Source organism: Maylandia zebra, linkage group LG16 (genome assembly GCF_041146795.1).
Source record: "Maylandia zebra isolate NMK-2024a linkage group LG16, Mzebra_GT3a, whole genome shotgun sequence".
In the NCBI taxonomy this organism is placed as follows: domain Eukaryota; kingdom Metazoa; phylum Chordata; class Actinopteri; order Cichliformes; family Cichlidae; genus Maylandia; species Maylandia zebra.
In genome coordinates, this window is record NC_135182.1 from 34,759,108 (window position 1) to 34,776,528 (window position 17,421).

At 42.2% G+C, this 17,421-nt stretch overlaps 1 protein-coding gene across 3 annotated transcripts in view; it reads right to left on the reverse strand.

Moving 5' to 3' along the window:
• The window catches only part of LOC101470560 (neuropilin-2), a 94,313-nt gene that overhangs the window by 4,022 nt on the left and 72,870 nt on the right, over positions 1-17,421 (reverse strand). The window contains exons 14-17 of one of the 3 annotated variants that reach the window (XM_004566012.5): positions 15,337-15,605; positions 15,138-15,234; positions 13,580-13,612; positions 325-387 (exon numbers count right to left, since the gene is read on the reverse strand). In XM_004566012.5, coding sequence (XP_004566069.1) covers positions 325-387; positions 13,580-13,612; positions 15,138-15,234; positions 15,337-15,605 — 462 coding nt within the window. Of the gene's footprint in view, positions 1-324; positions 388-421; positions 8,617-13,579; positions 13,613-15,137; positions 15,235-15,336; positions 15,606-17,421 lie in introns of those variants that run through there. The other 2 variants (XM_004566013.4, XM_004566014.5) reach the window with 2 other exon arrangements.

Genomic DNA, 17,421 nt, shown 5'->3' on the forward strand with positions numbered 1-17,421 from the left:
GATTGTTACAGACAGATGTTTTTCTCGGTGCCCAGAAGGAAGCTGTCTGTCTCACTTTGTCTGCCGTGGAACATGAAAGAGGAGGAGGACGAGGAAGAACGCACACCGTATGCACACGCAGACATGCGCTTTTGCCAGCTCGCTCACACTCGTCTCCTTTCTTTGCACACAGCAGAGATTGTCTGTCACCGTTGCCACGGGCTCTTTTCTGGAGGAGCCATAGGCACGCCTGTCCTTAAAGAGCAATTTCACTTGTCTTTGGGTGAGACTTGTAAAACAGCCAGTATAGCCCGAGGCTGCGAGGAGAGAGGAGGATAACCTCACCTTCGTTGATGGGGGGCTTGTGGTTGAAAACAGGATCTTTTTCAAAATCTATTGGCCTGGGATCTGTTAAAGAGACAGAAAGAATAACAGTATTAATCTAAACCGTCTGGAGCTACTCGAGAGTCCCGCCGCGATAACGTCGCTCCGTGTCTACGCTGCATTTGTAGATGGGTATCAAACAGCTCAAAGAGTTTAAACTATCTGAAGAGATCAGGGAAGAAAGCTCCTCCAAACTGTTTTGTTCCGCGCTCAGTCTATCGGCGAAAAACAACATCCAGTCTTACTGAACTCTTCTCCCAGACTACCTGCGTAAAGCCAGCAACTTCCATTATGTGATAAGCATCAGTGCTCTTTTTTTATTTGCTTAGAAATGAAAAGAAAGACGCGAGTGGAGGCTGAATTTTAAAAAATGAAAGCACACAAAACAGTTTCATAGAAAAATATTACCTTTATTACCTTCACATTCACCACAGTTTATTTTCTTTTTATTCCAAGACCGTGAAATTCAACAAGCTAAAATACCACTTTAAATGTTCGAGGCAGGCCAGAGTGCAAGGCTTTGGAGGTTTTGAGGGCTCGATTCTTCTTCAGTTTTATTCAAGGAAATTGACGTTACAGTCCCCAGAAATAAATGGAGCAATATCTGAGCAGCTGATAATCATTTACTGCCAGAGCAGAGGAATCAAAAACACATTATGAAGTGAAACTGTAATAGATATTCAGAAGATAAAAGGTGAAAAACTCATTTAGAACATATGAAAAAAGCTTCATTTCCTCAATTAGATAAAGTTGTTCGTCTGTGAGACAGTTTTGGCATCTTGCGATTACACCTTCAATAAACTGCATTTACAAACTTTGCATATTTTCTTCAAAGCTTACAGATGAATTCCTTTAAATGACACCTGCTGCACTATTCGCTCATGAATGTCGTAGAACTGAGTTTAAATGAAAGACTGTTTTCTAAAAATTGATTTTCAAACCCAATTAGAGAACAAACAAAAAGAAATTAACCAAATTTTAATTTCATTTCAAATATTAAAACGACAAACAAATCCTATGCTAATTGAGTGCATTCAATTAAGCAAACAGTGGAGCGTTTCTAAATGTAGTTATTTGACTGACATCAATATTTAATGTCCTCAAAGTGCATGACATTGAAAGACAACCATCAAATCTTGACAGAGGCAGAGAAAGTGCACAAAAGCAATATAACAGCAATGTGGCTTAGGCCGGGGATGAAGAAGTTTACAGCCTCAAGGCTGATTTTACTCAGGCGGAGCGAGTGAACTAAACTCAGCTTCATCTGAGGCCGTGTTTCAAAATCATCAAGCCTCTCTGCTTCCAACAGATTTACAGAAGAAACATTTAATTCATTAAGAAATAAAAAACAAAGCTATACACTAAAGTAAGATAAAATCTCAACGCGTGGTTGTATCTAAATTTACAATCAAGCTGAAAGCATGAAAGGTTGCAAAACTAAAAAGTGATTAAAGAGAGCGTCAGCAGCAGACTTTAATGAATTAATACTCTCGTGTAATTAGATGTAAAAACAGTGCAGTTATTCAGAAGTTAATGAACCTGGTAGCCGTGCTGTAATTATGTTTTAAAGGTTCCTACTGAAATGCAAAAGACGACACGTCTGTAAATCTGCTGCCTGACTACAGACCCTCCACGCTCTAAATTCTCCTTTTTCACTGCAAGCATTGACAAAACATTAAATCACTTAAAGAAAGATAAGAAGAAAAAATCAGGATAAAAACCAGAGGTTTGGACGCTCTTTGGATGACTGCTGAACGCTTTCTAATGATCCTGGCTGAAAGCCCTCGGGCGAGGATCCTGAGAAGAATCATCGCATGGATCTGAAAGGAGATTAAAACTCCCCGTAGCCCCATTTTATCTCCCTTCTCCAATTAGTAAAGAGAAAAATAAAAAAGGATCTTTTTTATTCAGGAAGAGACAGGGATGGCTCTTTGGCACCATTCGCTGTTCCAGAGGGGCCCGAGGACCTGTTAGAGTGCTTGTACGATAATATTTCCACAGGAGGAGGAAAGAGAGAAAAAATAGAGATGGCCTCAGGGCTAGAAATGCTTACCGCAGGGCTTTATGAATGCAATCAGCTCCATTATCTAATTAGAATTATTAAAAGGCTTCAAAGTAGTCTGTGATGGAGAAGGGAGAGGGAGGGAGGGAGGGAGGCTGATTTATAAGGGCCGCATGAAAAGACGCCAGAAACTTGCAAAAGTTCGATAGAGAGTGAGAGAGAGTGCAGGGGAAAAGTGCACGGGTAGCACAACATAAATACACCCGTATATCACTCCTCTATTTGAATCCAGCCCCACATTGATTGGGTTATGGCACAAGGCTGCTAGAATGAGTCATATAATGTGTAAATCATACGCGAGTCGATTGATATGGAAGGGAGAGGGGCTCGGCACACTGGAAATGGATATGCAAGCACAAAATAACTAAAATACTTGTTGACTAAGGCACAAAACAGCATTTTATAAGATGCAGCATGATGAAATAAGCCAATATGGGGAATATCTGCAGTGTGGAAAAAATGCCTGAAACAATGATTTTGATAACGGTGTTTTGAGAGCTTGCTGCAAATCTGGGTTCTTGGCTAATAGAGGTCTGCGGTGGTTAGATGGCGTTTGCTCGTCTGTGTGTGTGTGCAGTGCAGTGAGGCTTCATCACGCTGTCTATTCTGCCAAAAGACTTCTTTCATCTGCTTTTGTGTTTGAAACAACCTGCCCTCCTCCATCTATTCTCTCTTTCCTTCAATCCAAACCACAACCTGCCTCCCTGTTAGCCTCCCTCTTAGAGTAAAAGAAAGATCTATCTTTAGAAAGTATAGAGAGCATTTTTTTCCTTTTACTTCTTTCATCTCCCTCCATCTCTGGGCACATTCTTTGGAGAAAAAGGGGGCTCGCTTAATGGGCCCTTCTCCTCTGAGAGATTTTGCTCCCCTCCATTTCTGCCTCTCATTTTCTCTCCTGTGTTTTTCACTGGGAGGATTTGCAATGAAGGGAAGGAGAAGAACAGGAACAAGTGGGTTTTGATAAAAAGGCTCAGGGATTTGGGCATGAACAAAATGATGTAGGGGGTAGAGATGCTGTGAAGTCCACTCTGATACACCGTCAGCTTCACAATCTAGATAGATTTTTTCTGACATCATGTGAGCATTCTTCATAAAACACGTTAACACTTTAGATTTGCTTTATTATGAGCTCCTATCTTATTCAAACTAGAAGCTTTAAAAGAGCTTTCAAAGCTTTCAAAACACTAAATGACACCGAATAGTTTTTTTCATCCCAGTGTGCAGAATCAATATAATTTTTAGTCAGCAAGTATAAAAACAACTATAGTGTGACTAGTGTGCACCAGCAACACAGAAGGACAGAAAGAACATTAATCAATTTATGAAAAGATTCACAGTAGATGTAAGTAAATTAAGAAGAAAAGTGCTCATGTTCTCTACACTGCAAAAATATGAACCCGCTAATCAGAAATGCATCATGTTACACTTGCTGATTAAATACACAATCAAACTTATGAAAGCAGTCCTGTTAAAATGCCAAGTAAGACCAAGACGAAACATTCAATTCATTTCAATGTTGTTAGTATTCAAACAATAGTCACATCAAGGTCTTTATAGTCAAAAATAAAGACCTACAGAGAAAACCCCAACAATCAGACACCCCTTATAACCAAGCACCTGGCGACAATGGGAAGGAAAAACTCCCTTTTAACAGGAAGTTACCTCCGGCAGAACCAGGCTCGGGGAGGGGCGGGGCCATCTGCCGTGACCGGTTGGGGGGTGAGAGCTTTCTTTAATATGACTTGTAACTTGTATAGTTCAATTTAAAAACAAACTGTTAACGTTTCGGAGGGAATAAATAAATAATGAAATAATGAAATAATGTGGTTGCACGTCCTTTTATAACTGGTTTGCATAGAAAATTAACCAATGACATTCAAAATCATGCCAAACAGTAGTCAGCACACACCTGCCATCGGTTAAAGAGATTCTGACTACAATCAAATAAAGTTCAGCTGGTCTAACACGACTTTTCTGACACTTGCTTAGTTAACACTTTGTTACTGACTAAAAGAGACCGGGTGCCCCTCCAAAGTGGTCAGGGAGGTTGCCAAGAGGCTGACCGCGACGTTAACCCTGGAGGGTCTTGGGTCGATTTGTGGCTATTTTCAAATTTTGATTACCTGCCATTTGCACAGTGTTGAATGGAATATAGCGAAAGTCTGCAAAAAAAAGTTCGGTCACATTTACTGTTAAAATTTCAGTATGACTTCCGGAAATTAGCTTCAGTGGCTAAGCTATCGATAAACTTACGCTATCGGACCTAGTGGTCGATTTGTGCCCCATTGAAACCCATTATAAACGCTATTTTTCACGGCAAAAAAATTACGGTCAAATCGATCGTGATCGGTAATGCTTCCGCTTCCGCTTGCAGTACTGGCCTTAGAGTTGTAATTTTTTTATTTGTCCACCGGGTGGCGCCCTTGCTCCACATTTGACCCGGGGCTGGAAAACAGCGGGCTGCTTAAAGAGACCTGCGGGGAATGAAGCGTCATTTCCGGCGTGCTGCAGCGGCTTCGCCCGCTGATCGGGCGGGACAATTTTCGGCCCCAGGACCGTTTGAGGTTGGATTTTTTTTTTTAATCAACAGGAAATGACGTATTTGTTGTGACGTGGTACTGGATGTGTGTGTTGGAAAAAGGGGTCCGACGCAACATGCCCCGGTCATCGTCGCGAGTCAACCCGGGAGCATGCACCGATTCCGGCCTAGAGGAGGAGCATTTGCCGCCTGGAGACCATTTTCTGGTCCGAAAAAAAAAAAAAAAGGCGATCGAAATGAAGGTTGGTGCCAATCTTTAGTCCATCTAAAGGCCTAATTATAATAACAATCAAATATTACTTCAAATGTTTTTTTTTTTAAATATTTCGTTTTGTTTCGGGGGGCTAAAAAAAACGGTGCGCACATGTAATTAAACTGCGATTAAAAGGGTTAAAACCCCCGAAATATAATTAAAACTTTACATGGATAGTTCAGGGAGAAGTAGTTTTAAAAGATTGGCTAATTTAAAGTGGAATAAAATATTAATATATAAATTTTTTATAGCACTTTTTGGGCGTGGTCGATTTGTGGCTCTAGGTCCGATAGCGTATGCATTTTTCTAAGATCCTCCAGGGGTTAACCACACGTGACAACAATTTCTGCATCCTTCACTTCTTTCATAAGCATGTGGGAAAATGTTCTACGGTCTGAATTCTGTGGCCACAGTCCAGAAAGTGCCCATCACCAAAACACCACCAGACCCACTGTGAAGCACGGTGATGGCAGCATCATGGTTTGGAGCTGTTTTTCTTCAGCTGGCACTGGGGAACTTAAATAAATAGTAGTCAAGGTGCAGGGAACAAGTCTCAAATACCAACCAACGTTGGTGCAAAACCTTCAGGTGTCTGCTAGAAAGTTCTAGATCGATATGAATTTCACCAAGTCATCAAAAATATCATCACCAGAAAAGCTGAACCCAAAAGAAAACCTGTGGGGTGACCTGAGGAGGGCTGTGCACAGGCGACACCCTCACAACCAGTTTGGAGAGGGTCACTAATGTTAATTTACGATGTGCCATGCTGACAGAGTACTACCTCCAAAATGCTGTGTAATGCAACCAGCTTACTTTAAATGTGAGATTTCCCTCCTTTTAAGGATTTTAGTTTGTTTTCCATGTGAACTGTACAGGATAAACTGTCGGTCACATTAAAGATGGAAAATGTTGGAAATGATTTATCTCGGTCTCAATAAAACCTGACATTTTAACAGGTGTGTCGACTTTTTCTATCCACTACACAGACCATCATTGCAGTGAGTGACAGATGCCGATTAGGGGTGTAACAGTTCAGAAGCAGACACTAAATTTGCGATACATCCACGGCCTCGTTCGTTAGACCTCACCGCCGCTGTGCTCTCATCTTGTTATTGATACGATATGGAGATGATGTAAAAGTTAAGTGCATCAACTCAGTGCAAGACTGTAAATACAGACAGACCATACGTGACAGCCATGGCAGACTAACTGCAGGGTCACGTCTGGTACATTAGCCAAGCTTTGCTGTAAAATCCAGTTTAAATGAGCGTCTGTTTACTGGAGCATTTTTGTGTTAGTATAAACAGCATGCGTTTGCAAATATGGGATGAATATTAGCAGCTGACAGACAGATGTTGCGTCCTGTAATGATGTGCTAAATAGACATGACTTTGTATTGCTTATGATAGCTGGTCATGTGGAGCTGATTAAAAGCAGCTGTTGCCTACAGGAGAGGATTAGGGCCACTGAAGATGAAAAAGTGACGACTCAAAAATATTTTCCTCAGTGGCCCTAATCCTCCCGTCCAGTGATGTCCTGTGAAGGTAGGTAATCGTGTCAAAAACCTGTTTGCTGCTTTTTCTCGTTAATTCAAAAGAAACATGAACTGTACCGTGGATCTGGAGAATCGTTACACCCCTAACAGAAAATACATAAAGAAAAAGTTACATTGTTGCTGCTCTAGAATCAGTCGGCAGTCTTTAAGCAGATAAATGATTTTCCAAAAGGCTTCAGTTGTAAAATGCTCTTTATCAAAGCAAGTTTGGTCTCATTTATCGGACTGGATACCAGTGTTGGATGTGATAGAAACAAAAAAGGCCTTGGCAATTATGTGCAGAAAGTAAAGACTGTTTGTAGATTGTTGTATTTGCAGAGATTTAAGAAAAACAATATTCCACATTCAAATGATGCACGATAGTACTTCTTTTCTTTTTGTTTCATTCACCCAACCTAATGTGTGCAAGACATACACGGGTGTTTAGTTTGAACATTGACAGACACAGGCATCAGATTATCCACGAGATCCAGGCAACAAACTGTAGAGTCAAACTGCATCCATTCAGACTCTTACTGGACACAGAGGCACTACCTCATATCGGAGGTTATAGGTTTAAAGCACGTTTTTTAAAAAGGCATATCCAGAATGTAATGAAAAACACACTCAAAGTAACATGTGAGACTTGAAAATCTCAGAAGTGTCCGTGCATATATTGGTGCGCGTGTTTCAGCTGATGTGATGCGACGTGAGCCGTCTCAGAGCTGCAGGGTGCATGTGCAGCTGTCTATCTGTCACAGCTGGACCGGCAACACTAATTCTTCCTGTTTTTTTGTTATTAATCTGTCTCTGTCACTATCTCAGTCTCGCAAACACACGTGGGCAAATAAAATTGGGCTTCATTCAGTCCCGGAGAAGCAGCCATCACTCTTAATGCTGCACACAAACACAGCGTGTCTTTTCTACCTGTGTGTAAATCCTTCCTCTGTCTGACGGGTATCTGGAGACAGGCAATGTCCAAGCTGCAGATCAGAGCGGGGCAGACAGACAGATCCTGCTCTGACATTTACTGAAGGTGGGGGATATGCTGTTACAACCCTGACATTGTACGCTGCATGTAAATGCAGTGTGTGTCATCCACAGCCTGTTATTCATACTACCTTTACTGTGATTTACTGTGGTCATAATCCAGCTCGCTTTCAGGGTTCAGGTATAGAAGCCAGTCTACGCTCGACATAAAAAAAATTGCCCCACAGTGTCGTTATCAGGCCCTCTTCAGCCATCAGAAATACAACCGAAGCTCTGTCATCTGCTCTTCAGGGGTACAGTTTAATGTCAGGACTTCTTTCTACCAGTTTAGTGTACGCCGATCAGTTAATTAGATCAGCCGTCAGCAACGTGCACTGGAGTGCCTCTGTGCAGATCCTCATCAGTGAAGCGCAGTGATTATGCTGAATACGGCTTCTTTTCACACCCCTTGATCGCTTCATTTAAAAAACATACTATTAAATCAGATGGGCCTTTTCAACACTGGGAATCGTAGCTGTCCTCTTTCTCCAGTGATATGGTGAGCATGGGTTCCAGACTCGGCCCGGTGCTTGGGTTCAGGTTGTTTTGGTTAGGGCTATGGATCAGATTACAGCCTGGGTTTTGGCTCTGGTACCAGTTTTGGCGACCTTGCTGATATGGCAGTTGGTTGTTGCGGTACGTCACCGAATGATGATGACTACTGCTGGTCTTCTTGGTCGCCCAGTGGTACCGGTGGCAGCACAGTATCACCAGCACGGTTATACTGACCAGCACCAAGAGGGCACCGCCTCCCGCCAACACATAGTACCAGAAGGCAGGGACTGGCTGCACCACCACTGTGTCTACTGTGGGCTCCATTCCAGATATGGCACCCCCTGGAGGGCAGGAGGACACATTACTGGTTGGCTCAGTAGATGAGCAAGGCAGGCATGCAGACTGCATTAAAGAGTTCAGATTTAGAGATCTATGTTCACTTCACCCCTGTCAGAGTGTGAGTGAGCATGGCAGGTCTGTCAAACTCTGAGCATCTCCACACACTGAAGCATGCTGCTGCAGTAAAAGTGACACTTTTTCAAACATTATAACTTCAAACTGCAACACTAACATGCTTGGCTAACTTTCCTATTAATAATAATGAGTTTTATTTAAGGCAAACACACTTTGTTCTGGTAATAAACTAAATATATTAGTTTGGCTATCAGCTCACGTATGCTAATAGTCGTTTATGTTAGAAAAGCCTCCTTATCGTAATTAACAATATTAAAACTAGAATGACTGTTTAGTTGGACTCTAATTTGTGGTTTCGTTCCTAATTCTACTTGGACAGAATTTTCCACCTGGAGCCTGAAAAGGCTTCTGAATGTGGCCGAAATACCTTCTTAAAAAAGATGGCAGCATTTGATATCTTCTTTATTTGCACATCTTTCACATCTATAATTAAGGTGTGAGAATCCAGACTGTTTGTAAGGGGAAATTTAGCTTATTATATCCATATTTAAAATGTGTTTTGCAGCACTTTAAAAGAATTCATTACGAAAACTAGGAGCGTTCAAAGTCTTCTGAGGACAGAAGCAGAACATTTTTGCTTATTCAGCTTTAATTAGAGCTAATTTATTATAGCGTTTGCCTAAAATCATTGTAAACTTGGAGAGAACAAAGAGCTTGACAGACCTAACAACAGAAGCAGGGGTCATTTACTCTACAGGGCAGTGTGCCGAAACTCTCGTGCTCGCCGCTATTTAAAGGTAAGAAAATAAATCAGGCAAAAACCACTTTAGCTTTAACATTTTGCTGTGTGTTAATATTTAAACAACCAATTAAAGGCTTCATTTCTTATAAAATATTTAACTTACTGTAACTCTTCTCTCTCTTTTTTTGATTTATGCAAACATCACAAGCATTAGCTGCACATTGACACGCAAAGGCCCATGCCATGCGTTCAGATTGGATCAGAGAATGCAAAGCCTTGATTATGCAGTGCTTGGGCGACTTGAACAAAGGGCGGGGAGTGTTAAGTGGGTGTATTTGCTGGGATGCGGCATTTTTATCGGGGCAAGATCAGACCGAAGTTGAGTGCGGAGAGAAAGAGATGGAGAGGGAGAGGGGGAAATTACAGGGGCAGAGAAAGGATAAGAAAGAAGGCATTATTGGAGGAAAGAATGGAGTGAAATAGAGAGGGGTGGTAGAAAGTGAAAGGAGAGAGGGTGCAAGGGTGGGGAAGAGAAGGCAGGGCGCTAATCCTGCCATGATATCTTTAATCCTGCATTAAAGGGTTTGTCTGAAAGTTCAATACTCTGTCAACTCGCAGTGAAAGAAACCCGCTGAGAGAGAGGTTATAGAAGAGAGAGAGAGAGAAAGGAAAGGGGGAGAATAAAGGAAAGACGGTGCATGAGCAAGAAAGACAGGAAGGAAAAAAGAGGAAATAGAACTGAGGCGAGCGAGGACTAGATGGGATGAGAGAGAAGGAGAAAAAAAGAGCTGAAATAAGAGATGGAGGAGAGTTGCAAAGCAGGATACAAAACCTCACGGAACCAGTAAGCTTAATTTAGTCTTTTTTTGAAGTTCAGACGCACTCTTTAAGGGTTTAAAATTGGCTGTGATTGTAAAGCTGCGCTGCACGGAGAGTCTTCCCACCGGTGGATTAACTGACAAATAATTTCCAGGGCTGAAAAAGTTGACCGTTACTTTGCTTTTTGAGGGGGAACGGCTGCTAAAGCTAAAACGTGTAGCTTTCAAGGGATGCTTGGTAACTACAGCTTCTGAATCACTTAATTAGCATCAAAGCCGGCCTCTCACTTCACAAACAAAACAGAAAACCAGAGTAAGCCCCTTTTCTCTGTGTAGACGCACGAGTGTGTGTGCAATAATCAACCGATAGCTTCCAACAGACACTTTCAAATGTTTCTGCGAGCGTCTTCTTAACATCAAACTTTTTCTAAATATATGTATGTATGTTTTTACTGTACATTTTAATCCACCGGGAAGATTTTATAGTAAAAAACTTGCCGTCTGTCTGGACTATAATGTGTAGTGAACGCTCTACGAATTAAATATGAGTGCTGCCAAATCAGCGTCTGACCAAATGCGATTTGTCACCATCTCCCCTTCTGTTCCTGAGTTATGGTTGCCATGTAATGACCACAAAAGTGTTTTTGCACAACATTATGATGTCGCAGTGAAGCTGACCTTTGTCCTTTTGGATATAAAGTATCGCCACTTTGTCATTTTATCCCATTAGACCTTTGTGTGACATTTTGTAATAATTAGCGTGTGACCTCTGAAGTCATGGCCGAAAGCTTGGTTTGTAAGGTGATCTTGACCTTTGACCACCAACATATAATCAGTTAACCTTTGAGTTCAAGACACAAATTTGAGGTATCAAATCACCGGACTGGCACAGATGGACAACCTGACAGCGCCTGACAGCGCCTGACACCGCGGCGTCGCCTTCACGGAGCCGACTGAGGCGCTTAGGAAAATGGCTGGTTGCTTATGAGTGCACTGAGTGTTTTTGCATCTGGCGACTGCTTGCAGCAGTACCCACAGGTCACCTGGCAGGGGGCAACCAATCAAACAATCACTGACTTGTAGCGACTGCAGTCACTCTGCGAATGACTGGTAAATGTTTGCTGATATTTGCTGTCTTATTTATGAGTGCAGACATATTGCCAACACATTGCAATCCAGGTCAGCCTCCACTGATGAGCACAAGTTGTCTGCAGTTTGTGTCTTTGCATTAGGGACTCGACTCCACTGGCTGCCATCTGGTTTTATTCTACTTGTATATCTTTTTAAAAGGTTGCCGATGCCGCCCTGCAGCAACTACGCCACTGCGCATGGAGGAATTTCTGTTTTTGAGTTTCTGTCTGGATGCTGTATATGTAAACAACAACAGCTTATGTCGTCACAGGTAATCACTGTGATCATCTGTATTATCACAAACAGCTTTAATGTAATTGCCGACTCAGTCTTATTATCGTTTTTTCACCATCTCCATGCACCAAAGTTTCTTTGAAGATGGCATCTGACTGCTGGTGGTCTCAGAGCTGCAACAGTTTCGAAGGTAACAAGACTGTAAGTTCATATAGTGCAATCATTTTGGTTGTGCCGGGGTTTCCTGTTTTCCTTAAAATCAATTTAGAAATTCAGATTAAGCCTTCGTCACTGCCTCCTTTTAACAGAAGCTTTCTGTGACAGCATGAATATTTCTCACGGTCAACTTTAAAACTGTCAAAAACAACTACGCTTTGTTTGTCTCACATCGAGACACTAAGAAGAATAAACAACACCTGAGGTGTAACTTTATCTGCTCACCCAGAGAGAAACCCTAAAGGGGCTGAGATCACTTCTTAAAAGGAGAAATTTAATCCTTCTTTCTGGGGGTCAGGATCAAGAAATATGGTGTTTGTCAGAACCAGCAGCGTTGTCGTGCTGGGAGTCACATGACAGTTTAAGATAAAGCGAGGATTAGGTCAAATACTCGGGGTATGAGTCAGGTGATGTGAGTTTTCTGAACTTGTCTCCTGGGTTTCACTGGTGCTTGGATGGCTTTGTGTTTTCATTCAGCTTAATGTGCCGGACAATAAGAAGTGCTTCTGAGAGTTCACACTATGTGTTCATAGTTTTCACACACGCACACGCACGCACACACAAACAGAAATATTTGAGGAAACTAGCAAAATAAAAGCAGAGTCCTCTGGTTTAAGCCTCAGCCTTCCATGAACCAAATCACCAAAAAGCCTTTATATTCTCTAAGTGGTCAAAAGTTTTGTTAGCATGAGGTAGAATCTGAAGTCCAGTTTCTATATGCAAGTCTTCAAAGAGACCAGTATGTGTATTTTGTGGGCGTCTAAACAAAAGCACAAACAGCTCGTGGTTTAGGTCCCAACCCAGACTTTGAAAACAAGAGATCCAGTAGCACAATCGCTCTAAGACTTTTTATCGTTTTTCAGACTAGCCTATTTCTGGATGAATGAGAGAGAAAAAAGGAAAGTTGGGTGTGATGTGCTCTGCATTTCATGTAAGGGGGATCAGGGACCAGAGGAGAGGGGACGGCAGGGAAAGGAGAAGGAAAGACAAAATGAGGCGTAAATGAGTGTGGACCAGGAGCAGCTGGATGTGCAGGGAAAGAGGATGCTAAGCTGTTGAAATTGAATCAGGATAAAGGAAACTATGATGGGAAAGACTGATTATAAAGACAAATATGGATGGACTGATAAAAAGCTCTGCAATTTCACTGACACCAAAGAAACAGACCAGAAGCAGCAATTTAACCCTGAGCCTGTGATTTAACCTTCATCCCTACATCATCTGAGAAATTGTTTATGGTATAAAATGAAACACAACCTGAGTAAGAATTAAAAACTGTAACAAATATGGTTTAGTGCACTGCTCATATTTGAAACACCCTCTGTTACAGCTGCACATTGTTGCTAGTCAAGTGTAACTGTTGCAGTATGTATTCATGTGCGTGTTTGTTTGTGTGAAGGCAAAAAAATCTATTTTTACTCAAAAAAACTACAAAATCAAGTGTTTCAGCCCAGCATGCAAGGAGTCGTGCCAGAAAAATGCAGTGGATCCATCCTGCAAACCTGTCCCCTCACAAAGCCCACTCCACTCTGGTTTTGTACATGTGCTACTACAAGAAGTACTGCACATGTGCAGTGATGCACAGTAATACCTTTACCCCCTATCTAGTTAACAGTGTGTGTTGTGGAAGCCTGTATGGTAATAAGGCACTAACAGGGTTTGCAGTGCTGCAAGCTGAGCTAAGCAACAAAGCAGGAAGCACAGACATGTTGGCACAGGAAGTACAAATGCACGTGAAGTAGAACTTACTTTTCAGGCCAGGAAGTAAAGCATGCAAAGGCTCTGGAAAAGAAAGGAAAAACAAATGTTAGTGAAGCTAAGTTAGACGAGGAGCAAGAGTAAATGTGAAAGGATATGTGTCGCCCATGGCGTTGGAAGCTTCCTTCACAATATGAAATGCAATAAAATAACAACAGATGTCCTCAGCTTATATTATAGATGATTACATTTATATGGTGCTGATAGTTTTAATGAATGTCAACACAAATGTTTTTTAATAGAGTTGCAAAATTGCACCGCAGTCCTGGTTAAGGCGTTTGTAACTCAATAAAGCTTTGTCGAGTTCAGAGGTAGTTTAAGACTCCAAAGGCCCATATATCCTCCAGGATGACAGTTATTTTTACAAAATGGAAAGAAAATAAAGAGAGCCAGACAAGAGGGAGGGAAGAGGGAAAGTGGCTCTTGTTATGTCTGTCATTTCTCACCTTCTCTTTGCTTTGTCATTCTCCCTCTCTCCCCGATTGCGCTTTTTTTAAAAGTTTTTTTCTACAGCGTTTTCATCCTCTTTCTTTCCTTTGGGATTTTAACGGCAGAAGAAAAAGACAGACGGAAAACAGGGTGAAAAGGGTGAGGGGCAGAGTGACGAGAAGGGAAATTGAGGAATGAAGAGGAAGGGTGGAGGTAAGTTAAGGGGTCGTGGGAAGACGGACTGAATTTTACTGCTGTTTATTATTTGCTGGAGGACGTGGCATCTTTTATGGAAGTGAGAAAGAGTGACAGAACAGAAAAAAGAAGGGAAAACTAGTTACAGCACAGATAAAGAAGCGGTAGTGAGAAAACTAGCGTCTTTGACTCACAGAAACATTTGACTTAAAGGTGTACTAATGCACTACAGCACTAAAGGCAAATATATTCTGACTGGTCCTAAAGTCCATAATACGACTCATTTCTGCCTTTAAATCTTTTTACAATAAAAACAAAGTTGTTTCTGAACCAAGACTCACATACATTTTTGTGAAATCAGGAAATATGAAGGACTTCAAACTTAACCCAGCGTGTGGAGTGCATGGAAATTTGCCCTTTTTTCTCTGCAAAGCAAATTGTTACAAGTGAGCCGACAGCAGTCGCTGATAGCAGCCTCATTGGTTAACTACTGTCTCTCTGCTCCAGAGTAGAGAGTCTCTCCAGTAATCAAGCACAAGCACGCACGTTATTTTCAGTGCTCGACTGCAGAGACTGAATGGAAGATAATGCTGGAGATGGATAAACGAGAGCAAATAAGGAAACAGCAGGATGGGGTGGTACAGGGAAAGACTAGGAGATAGTGGGAGATATAATAAAAGATAGTGAAGGATCCATGCCCAAAGGGCAGTTGTGACCTACTTTTTTTTTTTTGCGCTTCACTTTTTTGATGTGTGTGTGTGTAAATGAGAAATATTATGATTTTTTTTTCTCCCCCATCACTCTCGCTCTCTGGCGAAAACACAGAATAAATGTTCCGGTGTGAAGCAGGGAGAGAGTGATAGCTGACAGACGGAAACACTGACCAGCATATTAATGAAGGTGCCAACAGGTGAATGGGACTTACGTGCACACTGCTCCAGGTCAGCGCTGCTGCTCATGTGGATGTTGTCTATTCTGATATGTCCTCTTGTCGGGTGTTCAAAAAACCCCTCAAACACCACCTACACCAGAGAAAGTGACATACAGGTGATTACAGCTCAGCTTATGTGTTAGCTTCTTAATTCAGGGATTCATAAACACGCTAACACTCAGCGGTTATCTACCTGATATTCTCTGGGGCTTCGAGGAAGGATGGTGCGCCCCTCTTTCCAGTGACTGCCTTGGTCACCTTTTAATGCCCATAACAGGGTCTCTCCCTGGTCGCTGTCCCTCAGCAGGACCCTCAGGCTGCCCTGTGCCTCTCCCTGGAGCTGGTAGTAGAACTGGAGGCAGAGTGGGCCTTGCTCTGGCCCCACTTCGGGGCTCAGCAGCCGGGCTTTCTTGCGCAGGGTGTGGCTTCCGGCATCAAGATGAAGGTAGTTCCCTGAAAAATCTGAAAGAGGCCAAAAAGTTGTGCTGGTTATGATACCGATGTAAACTCGGTGATTCATTTCACACTAATGGGTTGTAATAAAAGATAAATTAGCAGCCTTTAAACTGACACATCATTACTCTTCTTACCACAACATGACACCACATGTATGGCTTTCTGCGTGATATTTGCATTTTATTCATTAACTGGATCCCAGTTTAATGTATTTTATGATTTGTGACAGTGCTGTGTAGTAATGCAGCAGGATGTGGTTGTTTACAGTTTAAGGCATTACTGCCATCATTCTGTGGTATGGGGCTTAACTGCAAATGAGACTGCCATTTCATCATGGCTGCTAATGGCTATGGATACAAATGAACACACACACACATGCACACAGCTCTAGACTAAACAGCCCTAATCATTCTGAATGCTGACACCTCATTCTGCTGCTCTCCATGTTTTTGCTACACTTAGTCAGCACAGCCATCGTACCGACGCCGTCACGATGCCTGTGCACGTGCGGTGTGTATCTGCGTGTGACTGCTTCCTCTACACACAATCACTCACTCAGGGTTTGGTTTTTTTCAAATTCACCTTCTTTCTCTGCACTCGACCCAAAGACGGGATAGAAAGACGAGGAGAAAGCAAAGAGGCTGAAGGGAAGAGAGAATAAGAAAATAACAAAGAGTGAGAGAAAAAAGGCTGCACTACAGTGTTTTCCTCCCATTCTGAACACAAGCATAATCATTAGCTTGCTGCTGTGTTTGGCTGTTTGTCTACTATGGCTGGAGAGTAAAAGCTTCGGTGGAGCTGCAAATAGCCTTTTTATCGACAGCCCGACACTGTGTGTGACACTTCTCGAGGAGAGACGGAGAAGAAAAAAGGGTAAAACCCCTAAAATAATATCTATCTATCTATATATCTATCTATCTGCCCATCTATCCATCTATCTGTCCATCCATCTATCTATCCATCTATCCATCTGTCCATCCATTTATCCATCTATCTGTCCATCCATCTATCTATCCATCTGTCCATCCATCCATCCATCATCCATCTATCTGTCCATCTATCCATCCATCTATCCGTCCATCTGTCCATCTATCCATCCATCCATCCATCATCCATCTATCTGTCCATCTATCCATCCATCTATCCATCCATCTGTCCATCTATCCATCCATCTAGCCGTCCATCTGTCCATCTATCCATCCATCATCCATCTATCTGTCCATCTATCCATCCATCTATCCATCCATCTATCCATCCATCATCCATCTATCTGTCCATCTAGCCGTCCATCTGTCCATCCATCTATCCATCCATCTATCTATCCATCTGTCCATCCATCATCCATCTATCTGTCCATCTATCCATCCATCTAGCCGTCCATCTGTCCATCCATCTATCCGTCCATCTGTCCATCTATCCATCTGTCCATCTATCCATCTGTCCATCTATCCATCCATCCATCCATCCATCCATCCATCCGTCCATCCATCCGTCCGTCCGTCCATCCATCCGTCCATCCGTCCATCCGTCCATCCATCGTTGGCTAAGACAGGAAGAAAAACATTTGACAGCTTTTGCCGTTCATCGTAATGAATAATGGATTTGTAACTCAGTTCCTCACTTGGAGGCAATGCAAAAAAAGAGCTAAATTACCGTTGCTCATTAAGTACAGTTAGAGAAAAGTTGAAGTGTTTTTCTGTCGTTCTGCGTTTGATCTTGGCGAACGTACAAGGGGAGGGAATTAATTAACAACTCTCCATGGGAGGGATAGACAGGGATGTAGAATTGGCTCTGAGGGAGGGAGGGAAGTGTGTGTGTGTGT